Source organism: Stegostoma tigrinum, chromosome 19 (genome assembly GCF_030684315.1).
Source record: "Stegostoma tigrinum isolate sSteTig4 chromosome 19, sSteTig4.hap1, whole genome shotgun sequence".
In the NCBI taxonomy this organism is placed as follows: domain Eukaryota; kingdom Metazoa; phylum Chordata; class Chondrichthyes; order Orectolobiformes; family Stegostomatidae; genus Stegostoma; species Stegostoma tigrinum.
The window spans coordinates 54,828,300-54,854,936 of record NC_081372.1 but is presented as its reverse complement, the minus strand read 5'-3'; the positions used below and the strand labels follow the sequence as shown (position 1 = coordinate 54,854,936).

The 26,637-nt window shown below is 40.7% G+C and overlaps 1 protein-coding gene across 1 annotated transcript in view; it reads right to left on the bottom strand.

The window, feature by feature from the left end:
• LOC125461358 (AP-1 complex subunit gamma-1-like) overlaps window positions 1–26,637 on the bottom strand; it is a 139,559-nt gene that overhangs the window by 68,136 nt on the left and 44,786 nt on the right. Inside the window, exons 3-5 of the mRNA XM_059652849.1 lie at window positions 21,586–21,710; window positions 8,533–8,674; window positions 739–835 (exon numbers count right to left, since the gene is read on the bottom strand). Of these exons, the coding sequence (XP_059508832.1) occupies window positions 739–835; window positions 8,533–8,674; window positions 21,586–21,710 (364 nt within the window). The remainder of the gene's footprint in view (window positions 1–738; window positions 836–8,532; window positions 8,675–21,585; window positions 21,711–26,637) is intronic.

Genomic DNA, 26,637 nt, shown 5'->3' with positions numbered 1-26,637 from the left:
GTTGAACAAATTTGATATATGTTCTTACCCTGACAGATTCATGCTGGTTATCCTTGATTAATCCTTGACTCTTTACGACAAAACAAGTTTTGTCTCTCAATTTTCTTCAAAGGTTTCTCTACAATTAATGTCAGACTTTCTGGCCAATCACTCCCTGGTTTATCCCTTCCATACTTATTGAATAATGGCACCATATTAGCTGTCTTCCGATCCACCAGCACCTCTGCTGTGTTCATCAACATTATAGTAGCATTACACTTACTCTGCCCATGAATACACTTGAATTATTTGGGGATGCAACTTCTAACTCCTATCCTACTTATCATTATTGCTTCCTCATTGCATTTACAGCAGTACTGCATCAATTCTTTACTTTCTTTAAAAAAATAGTTCTTTATAAAGGATCAAGTATGGTAATGTATTAACTATATTAGTGGATTAATAATCTAGAGCGTCAAAGTCCAAAACCCAACAATGCATTTTGAGAGATTCTGATTTTGCTTTAAAAATAAATCTGTAATTAAAAAGTTGTTGTCAGCAAAATTATGAAAATGTTAAGCTTTTTTTCCAAAAAAACTAATTGAGTCAAAAGATGTCTTTAGGAAATGAATTTTAAAGTCCTTACCTTGTATTTGTGGGCTCTCACAAAAAAAACCTTAAAAGAAAGAAGTGGTGTTGCTGTGCAAACCATTACATATCAAATGCGTACCAAGTACAAATTACTCATGGGCGACATACCATGATTCTTATCATTAAGGAGATTTTTTGTGGCAGGCAGAAACATCTCTAGCAGCTCAGGTACTTTTCTGATAATGTGCACAGCAGCCAATGCAGCCTGTGAACAAGAGAAGAACAATGGATCATTTTTGTAAGGGCCAGACACAATCAGCCAAACCTTTCAAATTCTCAAAACAGACTTAAGCTTTTTATATTTAGTTGTCAAGAAGTCCGAGGGACAGGATAACTTCATATGCAGTGTGGCAAAAAAAACACAACTCTTCTCAATCAAATTAAAAGTTTTAATTGACTATGACTATTTCCAGAAATTCCTCTTGAATCATAGTTAGGTGGACATTACAAGAAATGCATATCCTATGTCTCAAGGGTACTGTGTAAGAGTTTTAAGATCAAAGTGAGGTCCCAAAAAAAAGTGGGCAATTTTCCTTACGTTGACAGTCTTCCCTTGATGGACATGGATGTCAAAATCCATCGTCCTTTTCAAACAGTCAGTTTTCAGCCAGCTGGTGAAAATGCCTTTTCAGCCGCAAGGTCTCAAACCTGAAACTAAGGCCATTGAGGAAGGGCCACCGGACCCGAAATGTTCACGCTGGTTTTCTCTTCACAGATGCTGCTGGACCTGCTCAGTTTTTCCAGCAATTTCTGTTTTTGTTCGTGATTTACAGCAACTGCAGTTCTTTCGGTTTTTATTCACAAAAGGTTAGTAGAGGGTTTGCATAGAAGTCCAGAGATGAAGGAAAAGTGAGTTGTCAAAGGGCTGCAGGGCTCAAAGAGATTAGAGATGGGGGAGGATGAAACCATGGCGAGACTTGAACATATGTAACAATTGTAAAATCTATCTGTTGTACAGTAAGTCAAAGTAGTTCAATGAGCGCAAAGATGATGAGTGAACAGGACTTGGTGCAACTTAATAAATGGACTGCACAGTGCTTGATGTTTTCAAGTTTTATGGATGATAGAAGATGGGAGGTTAACCAAAAGAGCAATGGAATAGTTGAATTTGGAGGCAACCACAGAATTAAAATATCAGAAACAGTTGGACGATATAACAGAGATGGTACAGGAAGACTTGGTGATTGAAGGTTGGAACCACTTTGAGTCAAATAGATTAAATGTGAAAGAAAGACAAGGAAAACTAAGAGAAAAAAACCTTGCAACTGATAGTTGAAGAGATGGATGAGCCACACGTGAGAAAGCAGCCAATGTGCTTTCACTCCAGGAAATCAAAGCACATAAAAAAGATAACTGTTGGATTCAATGTCTCCCAGACACAGTCTGCAAGACCACTGTTTGCAGGTGGCCTGTTTCCCCTTAGGCAGGGTTTTTCACTAGGGTAGTTTTCAGGAGTTTGCGTCAAAAGGAGCAATGACAATTGACTCTAAACAGATGAAAGAAGTAGTCAGTATTCTCTGAATCAGAAGTCACAATACCAAGTAGCAGTCCAACAGGTTTGTTTGAAATCACAAACTTTCACAGCACTGCTCCTTCATCAGGTGGAGCAGTGCTTCGAAAGCTTGTGATTTCAAATAAACCTGTTGGACGATAATCTGGTGTTAGGCGACTTCTGACCTTGTGCAAACCAGTTCAACACAAGCACCTGCATATTAGTATTTTAAGACATGGGTGCTCACAGACTTTGCTAGTGGGGAAAAGATTTTCCACCTGGAAGCAAATTAAATGAGTGTACTGATAATAGGGCTTATGGGAAAAATGTATAAAGGTGCTGCTAGTTAAAGCTTACTTAGAGAGTGAACTTGTTACGTGCCTGATAACATTAGCGATAGTGCTGAGCTTGGTAATGATAATATTTTAAGAAACAGAAAAGGATATCCCAGAGACTGGCAAGGCTAGACAAAGCCAGCAAGAATCAAAGAGATTGGGGCATAGTCAGGTTCAGAAGTCCTACATCAGAAAGTTAAATCTGAGACTTGGATGGCTCAGGAATAGTCTCTACAATTAAACACGACAGGCCAACAGTATCAAAAGGGAAAGATCTGGACCAACAGCCAGAGATCTGGTCCATGAATACCAGCTAGGCAAACTTACAAGAGTTCTCAGAAAGGGCATGAGAAACTGCGGGTAGTTCCTCACTTAAGGGAAAAGCCAAAGGAGAGGATAGAAACTGAACATTCAATTGATGGCAGCATTCTGAGGAAAGTGGAACATATTAGCACAGAACTTATTTCCAAAACAAAGGGTAAATGGAAGGGAACATACACACAGAAGACGACTCTGGAGGTCACCAGTGCATAAAGAAAGTTAAAAACAAAGTTACACATTGGCATTTCTAAAGGAACAAAACCAAGTTTCTAACCCCATTGAATTTCTTGGGGTTTACATAAAGTCTAGTGAGAGTAGGTACTGGATCTAAGTCCAGATACCATACAGTAAGTACATTTCAGTTAACCATCTACCAATTCCCTAGAGATCAAATTTGTCTCAATGTCCAAACCTGGAACATGGATTATAGAAGTGGATTTTAGAAGTGGTTTATAAAAAGGCAAATATTGACTTGAAGAAGTGTCTGCCATAATTACCTGATCACCAATTGAGGCATTGCCAGGGCAGCAATGTGGAATAAACAAAAGGACAGACTGAAATTATCACTTTACCTAAACACATCGAAACCAAGCAACTGAAACAGCATTGAGAAATCTGTATCTCATATCAATTCATATGTGAATAATGTGCCCATACATAGAACATTAAAGGTTCCCTGTAACTGTTCAGCACGGTAAGACATTCGAGCAAGATTGGGAAAAACATATATCAACCATCCTTCAAAAGGAATACAGTAGAGGTAATGAAAATTACTTTAGAACAATAAGAGCTGGAGTCTCTCTCCCGCCTATTGGTTCCACTCTTTAGACAGTTTCTGGTAAAACTGGAGAAATAACTGAGAACTCAATGGTTTTCACAAACTTCATTAAAGCTGAGGGCATGAATCAACAATTTTTAAAAAAATCTAATATTTCAAGGACTCTAAGCATTCTTAAACTGCACAGCCTTTACTGTTTGTCTTTACTCGACACACATTGCTCTCTGAAATTATCACCTTTTTATGCATGAGATGTGGATGCTGCTGCCATGATGTGGCCAGAATCATTGTTCATTCCCCAGTTGCCCAATTCCAGCCTTGCTAGTGCTACTTGATGTCACACTCAGTGAAGACTCAGTCCTGCTAAGAGGCGATATCACACGGGAGTCTGAACCACAAAAGCATGGCAGAAGCAGAAATCTAGTACAGGAGATATCTTTATGAGCTGCATCTCATTCTTCTAAACTTCACTAAGTGAAGGCCACACTACTCAAGCTCTCTCCATAAGGCAGTCCCTTCAAAACAGGAATCAGCCCAGTGAACTTCCTCTGGACTGCCTTGAATGAGTGTACCTTTCCTTAAGGAAGGGAATAAAACTGGTCTAAAGCATTAATTGAAAATTTACCAAGTGTCAGGAGAGGCCAGCTGAATGAACGTACAGCCTGTCATATGTGCGAGTCCTGGATGACCACATGTGCAGAAGTGCTCTCAGCTGCAGAAACTGGAGCTCTGGGTCTCAGAGTTTGAGCACTGTCTGAAGAAACTGCAATGCATCCATGAGGCTGAGAGTTGTGTGTATAGCACATTTACAGAGGTGGTCACACTGCAGCTCAAGAGAAGAGAGGAAAGAAGGAAACGGGTGACACCAGACAATCCAGAAAGAACAGGCAGGTAGTGCAGGAGTCACCAAGGGTCTCATTCATTTACGGGTATTCTATTTTGAAAGCTGATGAGGTTCCCCTCGGAGGAATGCAGTCAAAGCAAAGTTTCTGGCACCTTAAGTGGCCTGACTGTGCAGGGGGTGAGGAAGAAAGGAAGGGTAGAGGGGATTCTTTCGTCTGAGGAGCTGACAGGCAATTCTGCAGCCGAAGATGTGACTCCAGGATGTGGCGTTGCCTCCCTGATGCCAGGGCCAGGGACATCATTGGAAGGCTGCAGGTCATCTGAAATAGGAGGGTGATGAGTTAGAGGTCATGGTATACATTGGTATCAATGACATGGGCAAAGTGCAGAATGAGGTCTTGCATCAAGAATTCAGGGAGCTAGGCAGTAGATTAAAAAAAACAGGACCTCAAATGGTTGTGCCTTGTGCTAGCAAGATCAGAAATAGGGCAGATGAATGCATGGCACACGAGTTGGTGCAAGGGGGAAGGTTTTAGATTCCTAGAACATTGGGATTGTTTTTAGGGAAGGTGGGATGTGTACAAACAGGATAGTCTGCATCTGAACCACGCTGGGACCGACATCCTTGCAGGGAGATTTGCTAGCATTCTTGGAGGAGTTTAAACTAGTCAGGTAGGGGGAGGGACCCAGAATATCAATGAAACAGAGACACATTATGCCACAGTAAAGGAAACAAGACACAGAGTTCAGCTATATTGTGTATCGTGAGAAGGCGGCAAGGCTAGATGGTCTTTAATGCTAGGAATGTAATGGGTAAGACTGATGAGTTAATGGCGTGGATTGACACATGGAAGTATGATATTGTTGCCACCACAGAAACATAGTTGAGGGAAGGGTGGACTAGCAATTCAACCATCCTCCGTATAGTATTTTTACGCAAGACAGAGGATGGTGTGAAAAGGGTGGTGGAGCCAATTACTGTAATAAGGAGTTGATATCTTGGAAGGGTCCTCAAATAAGACTTCATTAGTAAAATGAGGAATGTTAAAGAGGCAGCTACTTGGCTGGGCTTGCATTATAAGCCCCCAAAAGAGTCAGTGGGAAAGAGAGGAGCAAATATGTAAACAGTTCACGAAGGTGTGTAAGAGTAATAATCGGGTAACTATACTTGGAGATCTCAACTTTTCCAATACAAACTGAGATACTTAGGTGTTGACAGTTTAGAAGGGGCAGCTTTCTTAAAATGTATCCAAGGGACTTTTTTGAATCAATATGTAGAAGGTACAACAAGGGATGGCACAGTGCTGGATCTGGTTTCTGGGGAAGCAGTCAGACAAGTGTTCAATGTGGCAGTAGGGGAACATTTTAGCCATAATGATCACAACATGGTACGGTTCAAATTTGTTCCGGACAAGGAAAAAGATGGCTTTGGATTGAGGGAAGACAGATTTTTATTAAAGTAATGCAGGATCTGGCCACAATTGACTGGGAACAGTTGCTTGCAAGTATGCCTACAGCAGAGCGGGTGGGAGGGGGGGCATTCAAAAGGAGCTGGGGGAGTACAGATCCAACATGTAGCTTTTAGAGGGAAATGGAGGATCAACAAGCTGAGAAAACCCTGGATGTCTAGGACAATTCAGGACTCGATGAGTGAGAAGGGCTTTTAACAAGTCCAAAAGGGAGCAATTCAGTTTCTGCCCTAAAGGAACACAGGAAGTGCAGGAGGGAACGTAAGCAAGCAATAAGAACAAAAAACAGGGCAAGAAAAAGGACTTGTGAACAGTATTAGGGGAGAAGATCCTAAGGTATTTTATAAATATGTTAAAGGGAAGAGGTTAACCAGGGAAACAGAAAGGCCCATTAGGGACCAAAGGAGAAAACTGTATGTGAAGCTGCAGGAAGGGTGCTAAATGAATACTTCTCTCCGGTCGTCACTCTGGAAAAGGAGAAAGTAGGTACAGAATTCAGGATTAGGGACTGAGAGGAGCTTGCACAATTTGACACAAGAAATGGGGAGGTATTGGAGGCTCTGTCGGACTTAAAAACCGACAAATCCCCAGGCCCCAATGACCTGCGTCCCAGGCTGCTGTGGGAGGTGAGGGAGGAAATTTCAGGGGCATAGACACATTTTTAATTCCTCTCTGGGCCACGGGGAAAGTGTCAGAGAACTGAAGGAAGACTAATATGGTTGCATTTTTCAAGAAGAGTGGCAGAGATGACCAAGGAAATTACAGACCAGCAAGTCTCATGTCAGTGGTAGGGAAACTATTTGAGAAAATTCTGAAGGAGCAAATTAATACCCACTCAGAAAGGCATGGATTAATTAGAGATAGCCAGCTTGGCTTTGTCAGTGGAGTTCATGCCTAACAAATTTGTTGGAGTCTTTTGAAAATATGATCAAGTGTATGGAGGAGGTAAGTTCAGGTGGCATAGTTTATATGGATTTTAGCAAAGCTTTTGACAAAAGTCTCACATGGGAGACTGATTGAGAAGGTTAAAGCACACGGAATTGAGGAAAATGGTGAGATGGATCAGAAACTGGCTTAGTAACAGAACTCAAAGGCTGTGGTAGAAGGCTGTTTCAGTGATTGGAGGCCGATGTCCAATGTACCACAAAATCAGTACCAGGACCCTTATTGTTTGTCATCTGCAAAAATGCTATAGATGAAAATGTTGGGGGGGGCTGTTAAGCAAAATTGCAGATGACACAAAAAATTGTGGTTAATAGCAAAGATGGTGATTGTAGGTTACAGGAACAGGCTGGTTGGTCAGATGGGCAGACCAGCAATAGTTTGCATTTAATCTTGATAAGTGTGAAGTGATGCACTTTGGAAGGAGAAACAAGATGAGGCAGTATTTAATGAATGGCAGGAGGCTGGTAGCTTAGAGAAACAGATGGATCTTGCGGTAATCATTCACAGATCCCTGAAGTCAGCAGAGCACGTGAATAGGATAGTTAAGAGGGCATCTGGGACTCTGGCTTTCCTCAGTTGTGGCACAGCATATAACAGTAAGAAGGTAACATTGGAGTTATAGAGAATGCTGATTAGGCTACAGCTGGAGTACTGTGTGCAGTTCTCGTCACCTCAGTAACAGAAGGATGTGATAGCACAAGAGGAGGTACAGAGAAGGTTCACCAGGATGTTGCCTGGGTTAGAGAAACTGAGCCACAAGGAGACACACTATAGACTTGGATTGGGGGGTGGGCGTGTCATGATTGCAATATAAGATGGAGGGATATGTGCAGGGTGAATAGAAGGTAGCTGTTCCCTTTGGTTCAGGGGTCAATCACGAGCGGGCAGTTTTAGGGCAAGGGACAGGAGATTCAGAGGGGATTTTTGGAATAAAACCCTTTCACTCAGCAGGTGGTGGGAATTTGGACAGCACTGCCTGGGAAGGTAGTAGAGGCCAAAAACCATACAACCTTTAAAAAAATGTTTAGATGAGCACTTCAGGTATCAGAAAATTCATGGAAATAGGACAAGCGCAGGAAAGTGGGATTAGTGCACCTGTAGTGGTAGTTATGTCAAAACAGATTCAACTGACAAAGGGCCTTTTCAGCTCTGCATGAATTTATGAGTCTAAAAATGTTCACCATATGCCAGCCACGGTCTGACACATACCTCATATAATTTCAGCAAGGTTCCCCAATTTTAATATTTCAATCCCTTATAAATAAATGTGAACATTCCATTTGCATTCAACAAACAGAAATTGGGGAAAATCTCAGCGGGCCCGACAGCATCTGTGGAGAGAAATCGGAGTTAAAGTTTCAGGTTCAATTACCCTTCTTCAGAAGAGGTTCATACCATCTGCTCTCTCTGTTATACCAGCTTTGTGATTAATGCACAAGGCGTTCCAATTCTGTGCTATAACTTTCTGCAATCGTTCTCCATTTAAATTAGTCAGCTAATGACAGGAAGAAAACAGGCTAGTTTGACAGATGGAATATAATGTAAATGGGCTTAAACAGGATCTAGCCTAGAATAAGAAGCATTTCAAATCATTGACCAGATATGGAAACTATTTAAAGGGAAAATCGATGAAAACATTAACAGGTTTAAGGTAGATTTTGCCTTTTGTCCATTGGAGTCATTTACATCCTTAAAACTGTCCCAAAGGGAAAATCTCACCTTTTTACGAATGTATGAGTTGGAGTTCTTCAACAGTTTCTCCACCTCTCCAGCCAGATCTCTGCACATATCTGATGACCCCATACAGCCCAACGTACAGAGAGATAGCCCCTGGACAAACTGTGTGCTGTGGCTTAAGTCGCTGGAAGAAAACAAAATATGCTTGCTTATCAATAAGTCATACCAACTCCAAAATTTACAGCCTTAAGAGAGTTCATTCTTGACTTGCAGAATTAACAATTAAATACAGAAAAAAACTATATGTTTTGCAAGTGGAAACAGAATTCGAACGTGTGGTATAAATTCCCAATTCTCAGCTCCCACATCAAATTCATTCAGCACTTCGCTATTGGGGTGGCCCTATGCAGTTCAATTAAATTTTCTAACATCAGTGCACTTGTCAGCATGGTTGGCAAAGCACAATAAGAGTAACGCTGATTTTCCTTGCCTGTTGCAAATAAATAGATTTACTTATACCAATTCCATAAAACCCGCTCATAAATTTTCAAGATTTGTATTAGATCATCCTTCAGCCCACTTTTTGTAGGGAAAAAGAAAGACACAATCTGTATAACTCCACTTCTTATTAAAGCGAGAGTCACTATAGTCGAGGAGGGCCATAGCCTGTGCACTCATGTGCGAGATAACAAGCACGTCACTGTGCCTCAGGCATGGTGGCGGGAGCATGCACGCATGTGCACGTGTGCACAAGTGTGTAACTTTCCAAACAACAAAAAATCATCAGAACTATAAAGAAAGATAAGGTTGCACTCTACAGCATTTGTCATGACTACCACATGTCTCAATATGGTTTACTGCCAAGTAATTATTAGTCAATTGTGTACACAATACTTCAGAGATGTTCCTGAAGGTTTAAACTTCCATGGCTTTAGGACTAACGTCTACCCCCTTCTTGAAATAAATCTGCATCTATAATCCAAACCCATTCTGATCTAATCACAATCGCTTTCCACTCCCAAATCGTTATGCACAGAGTCCCCAAGGATCTAGATATTTTCCATCCCCAAGGCTTTAGCCTTGGATCCCTCCTTCTTATCTATACCCTTCTCCTTGGTTTCAGTTGACAATACAACATTACATTTCTGCATGTACACTGAAGACACCCAGTTCTATGCCATCATCACCTGTGCGAACTCAAATGTTGTTAGCGAGTTTTGAGAAGATTTGTAGCTCAGGTTGAGGTTCTGGATGTGAGTTTGCTCGCTGAGCTGGAAGGTTAGTTTTCAGACGTTTCGTCACCATTCTAGGTAACATCATCAGTGAGCCTCCGACGAAGCGCTGGTGTTAGGTCCCGCTTTCTATTTATCTGTTTATCAGATAAATAGAAAGCGGGACCTAACACCAGCGCTTCGTCGGAGGCTCACTGATGATGTTACCTAGAATGGTGACGAAACGTCTGAAAACTAACCTTCCAGCTCAGCGAGCAAACTCACATTCAAATGTTGTTATTATCAGACTGTTTTTCAGATGGCCAGTGCAGATGAGCAGCACTTTTCTTCAATGAAATACTGGGAAGACATAGTGAAGCTGTTTCGTTTGGTCCCTACCTCAAAGTGCTATTCCCTAACTACTGGTTTCAGTCAGAGTCTTACAGCACAGAGAGGCGCCCTTCAATCTAACTTGTCCATGCCAACCACGTTTCCTAAACTAAATTATTCACACTTGTCTGCGTTTGCCTAAAACCCTCAAAACCTTTTCCTATCCATGTACCTGTCCAAAAGTCTTTTAAATGTTGTAACTGAACTCATCTCTACCACTTCTCTGGCAGATAGCTCCAATTACACACAATCCTCTGTGTGAAAATGCTGCTCCTCAGGTCCCTTTTAAATCTTTTTCCTCTCACCTTAAGCCTATGGACTCCCCTACTCTGCAGAAGAAAGCTTAGCTATTCACCTTATCTATGCCCTTGATTTTACGGATTTTAGCAAAGATTTATAGGTCAGGTTGTGGGCGAGGTTTTTGACTTGCTTGCCGAGCTGGCTTGTTTTTGTTCAGACGTTTCATCACCTTGCTAGGTAATGTCAGTGAGGCCTCCAAAAAAGCAATGTTTTGGAAATAAAGCATTGTAATTTATACTGTCTGGTCTTTTATGGCAAGTTGTGTTATTTATGGTTTTGTTCTGTAAGGGATTGTATACGAGGTCCAATTCGAAATGTTTGATGACTGCTTCTAGGAATTCCCATACATGTCTATGTTTGGCTTGGACTATTACAGTTACATTGCCCCAGGTAAACCGATGGCCTTCATTGTCTCAGTGTCCTAATACTAAGGAGAGCTCATTGTGTCATTTTGCTGCTAGCTGATGGTCGTGTGTTCTGACGGCTAGTTTCCTTCCTGTCTGTACGATGTAATGCTTGTGGCAGTCGCTGCATGGTATTGTGTAAGCTATGTTGGTTCCACATGTAGTGGGAATGGGGTCTTTAATCCTTAGGAGTGTTTGCCGTAGAGTGGCTGCGGGCTTACGTGCTACCATGATTACTAGTGGTCATAGGAGTCAGTTCTGGTATGTTCTTAACGTAGGGCAGTGTGGCCAGTGTGTTAGGGCCTACTGTGTCCACTTGTTATCTATTTAGCAGGCACCTGCAGATGAAGTTGCAGGCATGTCTGCTTGATGCAAAGATTTTGTATAGGTGCTCTTCCTTTCTCCTGCGTGGATCTGGCGTGTTGCCAGTGAGTGGTGGCCCATTTAAATGAGTGTCCTAACGCAGCTATATTTGTGGACATTGGGGTAGTTGCTGTGGAAGTTGAGGATTTGGTCAGTGTGGGTTGCTTTCCCGTAGACTGAGGTTTGCTACTCTTAGTTGGTCATATGTTCAACTCTGATGTCCAGTAACGGAAGCTGATTATTGTTTTCTTCTTCTCTCATGAATTTAATCCCGGCGAATACATTGTTGATGAGGTTGTGGGTCTCTTCCAGTTTGGTTCGTTTGATGATGAAAAACGTGTCGTCCATGTACCAGATCCAGAGTTTTGGTTGACTGAGAGGAAGGGTAGCTTGTTCTCGTCTTTGCAAAATTGCCTTTGGTGATGAGTCTGTGATGGATGAATTGGCATGCCATTGATCTGTTTGTATGCTTGACCATTAAAGGCCAAGCGTGTGGTAAGGCATTAGCCTAGTAGTTTGACTATGTTGTTGTTGCTGATTCGCGTTCCTGCTTCCCCTAGTAATGTGGCCAGTGGGATGTGAATGATGCTGTGACATCAAAGGATATAATAATCTCGTTGTCACTATTTTTATGTTCTTCAGGGTATCGAGGAATTCTTGGGTTGCGTGGATGGAATGAGTTGATCCCTATACAAGCCCGTACAGAGCAAAGCCGAAAATGACAACTCACCATAACAGACCGGACAGTATAAATTCCAAGCAGAGTAGAACAAATTTGCTTTATCGGTGACCTCACTGATAATGTTACCTAGCATGGTGACGAAATGCCCAAATGAAAACAAGCCAGCTCAGCGAGCAAAACAACAACCTATGCCCTTCACGGTTTTATAAATCTCTAAGATCGCCCATCAGCTTCTTGTGCTGCAGAGGGAGAACAGTATCAGCATATCCAGTGTCTCCTTATAATTCAAACCTTCCAGTCTCAGTAACCGCCTTGTAAATCTTTGTTGCACCTTTTCCAGTTTAAAGACATTCTTCCTCTAGCAGGACAACTGGAATTCTATACAGTACACCAAATGTGGCTTTACCAATGCCTCGTGAAGCTGTCAGAAGGTCCATGACACCAGGTTGTAGTTGAACAGGTTTATGTGAAATCACTAGCTTTTGGAATGCTGCTCCTCCATCACTTGATGAAGGAGCAGCACTCTGAAACCTTGAGATTTCAAATAAGCTTGTTTGGCTATAACCTGGTGTCATGACTTCTGACTTTGTCCATCTAAGTCCAACACCAGCATTTCCACACCATTGTACAGCTGTAACATGATGTCCTGTATTCAATGCTCCGATCGAGGAACTCAAGCGTGCCAAACTCCTCCTTTACACCCTGTCCATCCATGACGCCTCTTTCAAGGAACTGTGTACCTGCATCCCTAGGCCTCTCTATTCAACAACACTCCCCAGGGCCCGACCTTTAACCGTATAAGTCCTGCCCTGGTTTGTCTCACCAAAATGTAACACCTCACATTTATATGAATTAAACTCCATCCGCCATTCCTTGGCCCACTGGCCCAGTTGGCCAAGATCCTGATGTACTCTTAGATAACCTTCTCCACTGTCCACTATAATCACCAATTTTGGTGTCTCTAAACTTACTAACCATTCCTCCCATATTCTTATCCAAATCATTTATGTAAATGAAAAACAACAGTGGGCTCAGCATGATCCTTTTGGAACACCGCTGGTCACCAGCATCCAGTTTGAACAACATCCCTCAAGGACCACGCTCTTCTCTCCCACTGTCAAGCCAATTTTGTATCCAATTGGTTAGCTCTCCCTGGATCCCAAATGATCTAACCTTACTCACCAGCCTACCCTGTGGAAGTTTGTCAAAGGCCTTGCTAAAGACCACGTGGGCAATTACTACCCTGCCTTCATCTATCTCTCTCTCTCTCTCTCTCTCTCTCTCTCTCTCTGTTACCTCTTCAAAAAAAGCTCAGTCAAGTTTGAGAGATCTGGATTTTCTTTGCGCAAAGCCATGCTGACTATCCCTAATCAGTACTTGTCTTGCCAAATGCACGCAGATCCTATTTGTCAGAATCCCCTCCAACAACTTTCCAACAACACTGACTTAAGGCTCACCGGTCTGTACTTGCCTGGCTTTTTCTTGCAGCCTTTCTTTAATAATTGCACAACCTCTGACCCTCCTTATTGTAAAGTGATTCACTTGATCCCAGCTAGAAAAAGCCTACTTTTTCCCTTGACCAGAGTCTCCATACCTCCTGTCATCGAATGTTCCCTTCTCATATCAGCGTCGCCCTTCACTCTAACAGGAATATGTTGGCCCTTAACTCTGTCTCATTTTTGAAAGCCAGCCTCCCCAATCAACTTTTGAAAGTTCCCATCTAATACCAAAATTGACCTTTCCCGAAACTAAAATTTTAAACTTGTGGACCAGACCTATTCTTTTCCATCACTATTTTAAAACTAACCGAATTATGGTCACTGGTCCTAAAGTGCTCCCCCACTAACACCCTGGTCACTTGCAATGCCTTATTTCCCAAAAGGAGGATGAACTTTGCTCCTTTTCTAATACAGCCAATACATATCAACTTTCCTGAATGCACATAAATTCCTCCCCATCCAAACTCTTCATACTATGGCAGTCCCACTCTGTTTTCAGAAAGCTGTAAGCCGCTAATACAACTATTATTCTTAGGCTATCTGCAACCTCCGTACATATCTGCTTTTCAATTTCTTGCTGACAATGGGAGACGGGGTGCTTACAATTACAATCCTAAAGCAATCACCCCCTTTTTATTGCTCAATTCCAAAATTGTGGCCTCACTGTATGATCCATCAGGAATATTCTAAGTACTGCTGTAAGGCTTTCCCTAAACAAAAGCACCACACCCCCTCCTCTATTATGTCCCCTTCTATCCTTCCAATAGCATCTGTACCGCAGAACATTAAGCTTCCAGTCGTGTGCCTTCCTCAGTCATGTTTCTTTAATAGATATGATATCTAGTCCAATGTTCCCATCCATGCCGCAAGCTCATCTGCCAACCTGTCAGGCCTCTTGCATCGAAATAAATAGTTTAATTCATCAGTCTTCGCTCATTCTCTGCCGTCCTCTTCCCTGCTCTGTCTATTTAAATTAGTCTCTAACTCTGTACTAGCTTCAACCTTCTCTTTTGTGTGACCACTGTTTAGGGCCAAAATTGCAGGTGTAATCTATCCTGTCCAGGAGTCATCTTCAAGTTTGATTAATTTAATACTTCCCGTTTTATTTTAAATGCAGTTATCTCATTTCAATTAATACCATGTTTACCTGCAGTGTTTCTCTGGCATATGTGTAAAAAATTAATTCATTTTTCTGCCATTTGTCTAGCGCTGCCAGTAATATTAAGTGGCCCTTTTCGCAATCGATCCGTTTTTCTGTTTATAGAATATTTGACTGTTTGATTTTAGCCTTGTTGATAATTTAAGTGCATCCTTTTGTTCTCCTAACAAATTACCTTCAAATTCTGTAGTTGGTTGGCTCACCAAGCTGGTTCATTGTTTCACAGATGCTTCATTACCACGCTGGGTAACATCATCACTGCAGCCTCTGATGAAGTGCCATTGTGTCTTCCAGCCTGTTATTTTAACTTTGGAGTCTGTTGAGCTGGATTACCTCACTTCTGGTTTTCCTTCACAGTGGAACGTATGTGGGAGAACCACCAATTTCACTGGGACAACACCAAGATCCTGGGACAAGCAAAGGAGAGAAAAGTACGGGAATTCCGAGAAGCGTGGTACTCCACGAAGAAAGCCGTCAACAAACACAGAGCTTGACCCCATTCCACTGCGACGGAAAACTGGAAGTGAGGTAATCCAACTCAATGGAATCCAGAGTTTAAATAACAGGTGGGAAAACATCGGGGGCTGCACTGATGATTTTGCCCAGCATGATAACAAAACATCTACAGGACAACAAGCCAGCTCGGCAAGCCAACCAACTACATCGTCCACAACCCGAGCTACAAATCTACTCTAACACCTTAGATACCTTTTAATTTCTTGTATTTTCCAATGTCACAAGCTCCATTGCTATAAATGTAATCAGTGCATCTAACTTTGATTAAATTCATTTCTTCCCCCTTTTTATCATCTATCGTATACTCATTAATGCTGGGCTTGTTCTCATTTAACAATATATGGTCCAAATATTCTGACAGCCAGATAGTTGTCGAGGTCATGTAGAATCTGCAATGCATTTAACTCCATGGGAATTGCCCAGAAAATTGAGGATTCCGGTGGGTAACTCCTCTGTACCTGGAAGCCTCAAAAAATGTCCCTTTAAGTCAGAGAATTTAGAGGGCTCAGTTAAGTTTAATTGTTGCCCCAGAGAAATTAGAAATTCAAAATCTCAACTAACTTCTAGGTAACAAAACTTCCAGACTCATCATTGACCATCCCTTCCTGCAACTACCTGAATTCCCCTCACCATAACTCCTTGATGAGCTGTGATCCAACTTTCTGCTAGACCAAACCCACCCTCCAATCATACCCTGTTGGATCAAGACACTCGGTCCCTACCATCCTCTCCCCTACTGGTCCACCATCCTTCCTCATTAACCCTCCAAACCCTACTAAATGTGACCCTCATTCAACATGACCTGCATCTGTCCAACCCTGCAAAGAGCATGATCGAAATGAAGGAAAATTCAGCTAACTAAGTCAAGGACTAAATGTGTGAAACTGGAAATATTGGTTCAAAGTAAGAATTCAACTGATTTCTCTTGTCTAAGTTCAGTTTTAGACTTCAAGTTAGATTTGTAAGTTGAAATAGTTGAATTAACAGAGACAAATGATGGCGGCAGTTAGCACTTAAGGACCTGAAACCTGTTATCTAAGTGAGGTGCTGATTACTGTAGCTAAAAAGTGACTGAATAGATTCATATAAGAAAAAGATTTTATGGTACAGGTAGTTCTCCTATAACATGATAGTTGCATTCTTACGGGACTTCGTGCCATCGAATATCGTCACAGTAAATCACATTATAGGGAAGTCACCATTGAAAAAAAAAAGAAAAAAAACAAAAATCGCTATACTTGTACAGCAGAAAGTTTGTATTATCCAAACAGCATCCACTATTTAATCGCATTACAGCCCATTCGCTTTAACGAACCACAGGTTATAGCAGAAATAACTGTACTGGTGGAGACTTCACCTGATTGAGGGAAAGGCCAAGCTAGCAAAACATGAAATCTGGTTCCAGGTGGGAGTTTGGTAAGAAGGGAGACAGAGGTGCTTTTAACAAAGGTTTATTGCAAAACGTCACCTCACCAGAGCAAGAGATAAGCAGGAAAGGATAAAAAGTGCAGTTCAAATGGCCTGCCTGCAGTGGAACTAATGATAGTCATTTCATGAACCATGGTGTAATAAAACTGGAAAAATATTCATTTGGCCGCCAGTGTTTTCCAACTATCTTTTCTTAAAATAAAAACTGGTAGGTATAAGTTTGATACCCGAGTGGGGAATGCAGGGAGCATGAGTGATCTGACCACACAACTTGGTACAAGATGCCTTTGAAGTGAAGGAGGAATGAGCGAAGTAGAGGTGATACGAAACAATAGAATGAAGGAGATAGGTAACTGCTTTCTGTAGCTGTGAATGAGGACCCAAAGGCTGCGTTGCTGATGTGGTGCCAGAGTTAAGGACATCTCTTCAGGGTGGTAGGGAATGGGAGGGGAAAAGGTTGAGATGTCTCCGTTCAGGTTGGCACCAACAATATTGAAAGGGATAGAAAAGAGTTTCTGCCAAAAGAATTTGAACAGATGGGGGGGGGGGGGCATCCAAATTATAAAAGTGGAACCTTCAAGGTAATAATCTCTGGAATTCAACCTGAGCCACAGGAAAACTGCAAAGAGTAAACACGATCAATGGCGTTAAGTGCGTGGCTCCAAAATCAATGTGGATGGACTAGCTTTCAGTTCATCAAGCACTTGCATCAGTATTGGGGTAGAAACAAGTTGTTCCAGTGGATCACTTGAACCAGGCTAGAAGTAGTGTCCTAGAAAACCTAATAATTAGGGTTGTGGGGAGGGATAAAGGTAATTTCATGGGGAAATGAGGACAGCAGGGATGGTGAAACGTGGGTTTACAAAGCAAAGAGATGTAGCAGCATTACAGGACAGCTTTCTGAATAATGAAGAGTATACAAAACGTAAGAAAATCAGCAGCAAATAGCATAAAAGGGAAAAATAAGGTTAAAATGAAAAAATTAATGGCTCTTTACCTGAATGTGCATACAATTTGGAATGAAATGAGATGATGGAAGTGAATAAAAGGTAAATAGGCATGATCTTATAGCCATTATGGATAAATCGTTACAAGGAGATCAAGTTGGTAACTAAATATTCAGGGATGATTTTTCAAAAAGACAAACAGGGAAGGATAGAATTGTGGGACAGTTTCATGAGTACAGGATAGAGTAAGTAAGACGGCAACAAACAATTTCAGATTAGATGATGTAGGATGAACTAGGATGGAGGTAGGAAATAACAAGGGCAAGATAACAGTGGTAGTAGTGGTCTAAAGGCCCCCCTAACAACAAGCATATGATAGATTCTCTGCCCTATCAGGAGTAACGAAAGCATGTAAAAAAAGCAGTACATTTATCATGAGTGACTTTAATTATCTGTAGATTGGCAAAGATAAACCTGGAGGACAAATTCATAAAATGTATCCCGCACAACTTCCTAGAACATGGGTTGTGGGTTCACTCAGGGATCAGACTATTTTGGATACAGTGATGTGACATGAGACAAGTTTAAAAGATCCGTAAGAATACAGTGACCAGTAACTAGAAAGAATTTAGCATTCAGTTTGAGAGGGTGACACTTATATGAGAAACGACTGTGCTCAATTGAGTGTAATAACAAAGGAATGAGGGCATAATTGTCTGGAATGGACCGGGAAAACAATTTAGCAGCAAATATGGTTGTGGAATAATGGCAGATGTTTAAGAAAATATAAGATAACAAGGCATAGAGCTGGGTGAACAGCAGGCCCAGGAAAGCTGACGTTTTAGGCCTAAACCCTTCTTCTGACCATTTTTTGAAGGGTCTAGGCCCGAGGTGTCAGCTTTCCTGTTCCTGTGAAGCTGCTTGGCCTGCTGTGTTCATCCAGCTCTACACCTTGCTATGTGAGATTCTCCAGCATCTGCAGTTCTTACTATCTCTTTAAGAAATATACGTAGCTCACAGCAAAGATATCTCCCAGTAAGAAAGGAAGACTCCAGGGAGGGGATAAGCCAATTACAGCTAAGGGAAATTAAGGATAGCATCAAATTTTTAAAAATACAATGCAGCAAAACTTAGTGTTAAGACAGAAGATTGGAAAAGGTTTAAAACCAACAAAAGCAACCAAGAAAGTGGAAGAAAATAAACTGAGAAAACAAGCTGTGAGAAAACTTACAAGTGATATCAAGATAGACAGCAAGTTTTTTTTTAAATGTATGAAAGGGAAGAGAAACCCAAGTAATCATAGGCCCCTTAGAGAACGAGGCTGGAAAGATAATAATGAGGAACCGAAATGGCAGTGGAGTTGAATAAATGCTTTGCATCAGTCTTCAAGGGAGAAATGGCATTTGCAAAAATATTAAATAATTAAGGAACAAAGGGAAGGGGGAAAAATAAATACAAAAACTATCACTAGAAAAATTGATGGGGCTAAAAATCAATAAGTCCCCTGGACCTGATGGGATGCATCTAGAATATTAAAGCAAGTAACTAGAGAGATACACTGAAGGTCACCTTGCAAAAATCTTTACATTTAGGAAAAACTTCAGAGGACTGGAAAATTTCCTTCCTAATACTTTTATTCCAAAAGGGAAAGAGACAAGAAAAAAGGTGACTGCAGACTAGTTAGCTTAACATCCGTTATTAGAAAAATGGAAAGAACGTAATAGAGCATTTGGAAAAACATAATAAAATCAGGCAGAGGTCAGCACCGTTTCCTGAAGGGGAAATCATTCCTGATAAACTTATTAGAATTCTTTGAACAGGTAACACACAGAATAAAGGGGAAGCACTAAATGTAATATTTGCAAATTTCTAGAAGGCATTCGATAAGGTATCACACATTAAGCTACTTCGGAGGATAAGAACTCATGGTACTAGGGGTTGTATGTTTGTACTGTAAGAGGATTGTCTAACTAATAGAAGACGGGAGTTTGGATGAGGTGGGGGGGACATTTTCAGTATGGCAACCTGTATCTAAAAAATATACTGACAACTTCGATGAGGGAACTGAATACACTTTAGCCAGGTTTTCAGACAGAGGTGGGAAGGCAAGTGGCCAAGAGGACACAGTCTGCAAAGGGACGTGGAAAGGTTATGTCAGAAGACAAAAGTGTGGCAGATGGAACATAACGTGAGAGATACACCTTGGCTGGAAGAACTGAACACAGGAAGAAGAGGGGAACTGAATATCATTTAAATGGGTGATAGACTCAGAAAACTGCAGCAGTGGGAGCTAGGACGCTTCATGCATAAATCACAAAAAGCTAGTTCAGCTGGTAACAGGGAAGGCAAATGGAATGTTGGCCTTTAGTTTCCAAAAGGGAATGGAGTAATAGAATAGGGAAATCTTGCTGAAACTATACCAGGTACTTGTCAGACCACAACACGAATCCTGTAAACAGTTTTGGTCTCTTGCCTAAGGAAAGGTACAATGGCAACAGGAGACAGTCCAGAGAAAGTTCATTAGGTTGACCTGGGTGCGGGATTTTCTTGTGAGGAGAAATTGGGTATTTTGGCCTGTACTCAGGAGTTTTGCAGAATGACAGGCAACCTTATTGGAACTTGGAAAATTCTTTGGAGGCTTGACAGAATAAATGCAGAGGAATTGTTTCCCCTTGAGGGAGAGTCTAGAGTCAGAGGGCTGCCTAAATACATACCTTTATCTCTTAACTACTCACTGGCCACCCACACACCTCTCATTTATCCTATCTCAGTCCTGTTAAAGTGAATTTGGGGATCTTTAACTCCCAAAATACAACATTGAGAATCTTGACCTGCAGCATTACCGAGTGGATTTCTCCCCAGTTTCCTATGATGAACACATTTGGGACAAGCCAGATTCAGAATCATGGAAATAAAACCTGTCAAGTAAATGGGTAACTTTAAAGAGGATTACTATTGGTTACATCTGTCCCGATGGTAATCCAAAACTTCTGGGCCATAATTCCTGGACTTATTCATTCATGTTTTAAATGTTTCCTATTGGTATTCCAGATCATTATCAGTAAATACTCTGTCCAATGTATTTTCCCAAGTTCAGTTCTCAGTTCCAGTCCATTACCATCTGCATCATATTTGCATTGTTCTCAACTGTCTTAAAGCAGTATGGTCTCCATTAGCTAGATGTTCAACTTTTAGTTATGTTTATTTGCTCTGGTTCATTTGTGTTGTAGATCTTGTAGCAAATCCCCCTTTTGGGCTAGAAAGAAATCCTGCACGGTTGGCTTTCAGATCAGTGCAAAGCATCCATCCTTAGCTTGTGTATGGAATTCAAAGCACTTTATGTATTTCTGCATTAAACAACATTTAAATGGGTTAATCAGTTTCATTTGTTCCATTTGCATATTTGCACAAAAATGTTATCTAGTTAAAGCTCACTGTTTCCATACACTGCTTTTCTCTTTGTAGAACTCAGGCTGCTACAACCTTCCACTTCCATTTGTATGTTTGATCATTATTTATTACAGAAATTATTCCTCAACTTTGGATGATGAACAGATTTTTAAAAAATTTCAATTTTCAAAAATCTGTTCATCTGCCTTACATCTGCTGCAATTCAATCTCACTGTACCATTCCACCATGAAATATACTGCGATACTAGCTTTTAAAGTACTGCTCCTTGGCTTTAGCATCTGCATTATTTAACAATACTGAAATGCTTGTTTAGTAGCTCTCAATACAAAGGCATCACGCTCAAGGTAGCAATGGGTTATGTTGTGCTAAAAGTAACAGATCATATTACACGTTAATATATCCTGATAAAATCAACCAGTCTGATAGAAGTAGTTTTATGCTGGCGTTTGCAAAAGAATGTTAGCCAGATTTCTTTCTTATGCATTGCATATCTTGGGCAAAAACAGGATCAGACTAGTTTCGATGCACACCAAAGTGACAGCAGTAGCCCGAGATTATCAAAAATCAAAATCAAAAAAGAGATTTCATCTGAATTAGAAATTAAATAACATAATATTAATGAAACTATACCAGTATCAGGCAGAGTCTTCTGGAATAGAATTTAGGGAATTAGTTAATTCCCCCTGAAAGGAACAGCTAGAATTTATTTCAAGCCAGTGGCCCAGGCTGTGGTATCAAATGAAGCTTGAAGGAACGACTTAAGACAAAATTGATTAGCACCTACTTCTTAAGGCAGTTAGTCATCAGTAGATGTACATCTTGTCTCTCATCTAGAAGCAGCATAGCTCCAAGATAACCAATTCTCTTGTCTGTGAATCTCTGAGATGCTATTAACTTTAAACATTCAAGCTGTGCAAAAATAAGACAAAAACAAAAATAAAACTGTAAATTTCAAAATACAGCTGTACCAAATCAGTGGAGCTCTCTCAGTTAAAGAATAACATTGAATTAGAAACGCACACTAATATCAATAATGTAAAAGAGGCAGACACGTGACCATTCGTGAACTTAAACACTTGAAACATCAAAACAGTTTAGTTGAGGGTAGTCTACTTCTCCATCCACGACACAATTCTCATTTGTTACTCTTATAACATATCTCTTCTAGATTCGAATAGTCCACATCACTATTTTTTGCTTTGGTGCAGTTTCCATTCTCTTAAAAAGCCACCTTTGGATGCATTGTCTACATCGAAGTTGGTGTTCAAGTCCAACAGTTGGCATTCGCTTCAGGAAAGCAAAATAGAAGATGTTTTTTAAAGAAATCTATAAAGTTATTCGTAGTCTCGGGTCAAACCTCTAATGCATACACGGTTTTAACTGTGCCCAGTTTGTGTTATTTTACCTGGAATGATGAACTGTGTTATTCATTTTCAAAGCTGCTCTTTAAGAATCATTATGATTTTAATAACAGATAAACCATGCAGGGCATTTGTTTTGTTGTTTTCATCCACTGCTGGCCTTAGTGGAGTTGTATAACATACCAAGGTGTTTATTCAAAGTGTTTTGCCAAATTGTTAGTCAGTATGGCCAAGCTCTTGCATTGGTAGCGTGCAAAGCGTGACCATGCCATAATCAATAAGGTATTTCACCCAAGCAGAAAATGTAAAACAATGTAGAAACACCCAGAATTTAAACTCCATCACTTGCTTGACAATCTGCTTGTGAGGCAAATGGAAAGGCTATTTTCAAAACAATTTGCATCATGAGAGAAGCTGACCAGTGGATAGACCACTAATTAATCTACAACAAGTTGACATTAAAGATTCACACACAATACTTCACAGGCATGACCAAAGCTAGATGTCAAATTTCTCAATAATTCTACTTTTGCCTCTAACTTCACAACTCCACAGTCTGTGCTTCCTCCTTCAAGTAATGAAGATCAAAACTTCAACATACATCCTGGGGCATCACAAACACAGACACCAAGATGTTATAAATAAATGATGAAAATATACATTCTCCTTTCAAACTGGAAGTTAGTACATGCAAGTCCTAAAGCATGCTCATAAGCCAAAAGCTGAGCATATAGCCTATTAAAATGATAAAGAATAGTGCCAGTGTGCTGCAAGAGCAATGCAGAATGACTCATAAAATGAAATAAAAAACTGCTAGAGAAACCCAGTAGGTCTGGCAGGATCAGTGGAGATAAAAACAGAGTTAATGTTTCAAGTCTAATATGTAACTTTGTTAGAACTGAAGGCAGGTGGAATAAGTGATGGGCTTTATGTTGTAGAAAAATGTGGCAGAGCAGCAAGTGCAACAGAAGGGAAGGTCAGGTTGGAAAACAAGGGAGATTAGAGATTGCAGGTGCCACAGAACAGTGAAAGACAAGAAATCATGACCTACAATACTTACCTAGGAGGCACAGTTCATATTTTACAATGTGCTGAAGAGGGTACACGATCTCCACAACCTTTGCTCCTATACTAACAACTGATGGAAGCAAACTAATCATCAATAAGGCATTCATAATGAAAAACATGGCTCAAGCACTTTGTCAGCCACAAGTCAGAGGTGGCACACCTTTAATATGTTCTCCCAAGCACAACAATAACATGAATTGCCAGTTCTGGGGGCATCCATGCTGACCTTGCATCAGACTTTTAAGTCATTAAGGAGGACACAGAGAAAGAAACGAACCTCTTGCAACTTGGACATCATTAAACAAGGAGTTTACCACCATCTTAATATAACAAGAGACAAAACTCTGATCGGAACGGGCTGCATCAATGCACATGAAAAGTTAGTTGAGATAGCAGAGGCAGTATATGCGTATATAGGAAAAAAATGGAAAAAAAATGATACTGAGAGATCTGGAACAGTGATAATTTTTCTAAACATAGAAAAAGGGCAGAATAAGTCCATCCAGGTTAGGTATAGTGTGACAGTGCTATAGCTTTCGGAGGTATATTTTGTCCATTTCTTTTTAAATGAAGAAAGATTGATACAAAGCTACCAAGAAATCTGCTCAAAGCCAATAGAGTAAACAGATTAAGAGGTTTTGGGGATATTTTTAAAAATAAGGTTGGAACAACAAAAGCAGCCTGGTTGGGTGGGATCAAGTTCCCACAGAACCAGGGTTTTTAGTTTTAGCTTTCTGCAGATACTGGAGCCTTGAAGCTTGATGTGGAAGCTCTAAATCACCTCTCTGTTATAGCTAAAACTTAGGGACCTCTTCCAGCAGATAGAATTGCACGTGAGACAATCAGACAGAATTTGCCTCAATTAAAAATACAAAGTTTGTTTTGCTTAAACATAAAAGAGTAGTATGACCAGTCAAATTGCATCTGGAATGCAATGCCTTACACCCACCTTTAAAATAATGATAACGTCAGGGTCAAGGCTATTTTCCTAACATATTTTGAGGGGGCTTGACCTTGTCCAAAACAACAGTTAGTGTCATAGAGTCATACAGCATGGAAACAGACCCTTCAGTCCAACTCGTCCATGCTGACCAGACATCCCAATCTGATCTAGTCCCATTTGCCAGCATTTTGCCCATACCCCTAAAAGCCTTTCCTCTGCATATCCTCATCCAGATGCCTTTTAGATATTGTAATTGTACCAGCCTCCACCACTTCTCCTGAAAGCATGCTCCATACACACACCACCATCTGTGTGAAGAAGTTATTCCTTCAGTCCTTATTGAAATCTTTCCCCTCTCAGCTTAAACCTATGCCTGCTAGTTTTAGACTCCCTACCCTAGAGAAAAGACCTTGGCTATTCAGCCTATGTATGTCTGTGAACCTTTATACAGTCACCCCTCAGCCTCCAAAGCTCCAGTGTAAAAAGTACCAGCCTGTCCAGCCTCTCCTTATAACTCAAACCCTCCAATCCTGGCAACATCTTTTTAAGTCTTTTGCACCATATCAAGTGTGACAATATTCTTCCTACAGAACAGTGATCTGAATTATATGTAGTACTCTAAAAGTAGCATCACCAATATCCTGCGCAGCTGCAATATGACATCCCAACTCCTACACTCAATGTTCTAACCAACGAAGGCAAGCATGACAAACACCTTCTTCAGCACCCTGTCGACCTGTGACTCCACTTTCAAGGAATCATGCATGTGCACCCCAAGGTCTCTCTGTTTGGCAACATTTCCCTAGAGCCCTTGTTTTTATCTGTCTCAGTCCTGCCATGGTTTGCCTCACCAAAATGCAATACCTCACATTTATCTAAATTAAACTCCAACTGCCAGTCCTCAGCTCATTAGTCCATCTCATCAAGGTCCCATTGTACTCTGAAATAATCTTCTACATGGTCCACTATGTCACCTATCTTGGTGTAAACTAAAACTCTGCAAACTAACTAGCCATACTTATGTTCACATCCAATTCATTTACACAAATGACAAAAATCAATGGACACAGAACCAACCCTTGTGGCACACCGCTGGTCACAGGCCTCCATTCAGAAAAGCAACCCTCCACCACCACCTTCTGTCTTAGCTTCAAGCCAATTCTGTACCCAATTGGCTAGGTCCCCTGGATGCCATATGATCTAACCTTACTAACCAGTCTACAAAAAAGTAATCTGGAAGAGAACAGGGCCCCTTAAAGATCAGCATGGTTGGCTGTATGTGGAACCACGGGAAATGGGTGAGATACTGTATGAATATTTTGCGTTAGTATTTACTGTGGAGAAGGATATGAAAGCTAGGGAACTTGGGGAATAAAACAGATGTTTTGAAAAGAGCTCATATTACAGAAGTCATGGTGCTTGAGGTCTTATAACGCAGAAAGGTAAGATAAACCCCAGGACATGATCAGGTGTTTCCCAGAAGCAAGGAAAGAGATTGCTTGGCCCTTTGCTGAGATATCTACATCATTGACAGCCACGGGTGAGGTGCTGGAAGGCTGGAGGTTGGCTAACCCTATCGCAGGTGCCATTATTTAAGAAAGGATGTAGGGGAAATCCAGGAAGCTATAGACCAGTGAGCCATATTGCTGGAGGGGATTCTGAGGGCCAGGATTTACATGCAAGGACTGGTTAGGGATGAACAACATGGCTGTGTGTGTGGGAATCTGTGTCTCATTAAACTGAGTTTTTTTGAAGAGGTGGTAAAAAAAATTGTTGAAGGCAGAGAGGTAGACATTGTCTATATGGAATTTAGACAAATGTTCAGAATTGCTTTAATACTGCTGGTCAGTATCAGAGTTCAATATCAAAGTAAAAGCATTCAGAAACTGAAAATATAAATAAGATTAACTGCTACATATTTCAGGTTGTGCTTGACTATTAATTCAAATGGTTTATTCGAAACTAAAAAGAGAGTAGACAAGGGCAACTCGGTACATGTAATATATTTAAACTTTCAAAATGCCCTTGATAGTGTACTGCACGGTATCATTACCATTGTCAAAACATTGTGGAGTCAGAGCACATACAGCAGAATGGCTAGCCAGTTGCCTAAAAGGAAAATAGAGTTTAGGGATTAAGGGCTATTGAACTGTCAAAAGATGGGTAAATGATGTTCCACAAGAGTCAGTGATGGGGCTATCATTTACCCAATGGATTTTATAACTAAAAGTACAAGGTTAAAATTTGCTGATTTGTTGATAATATATAACTAGAGGTACAGTTATTGGTAAGGCAGATAATTGGGAAATACAAATGAGCACCAGACTTTCAGAGCTGACATGTAATTGGCAAATGTACATCAATACAGTTAAGTGTGAAGTGGCACTTGTCACAGCTGTGTCATAAATACAAGACTGTCACAAAGCAAACTGGGAATTCAAGAAAAAAATACTATTAACCTAGC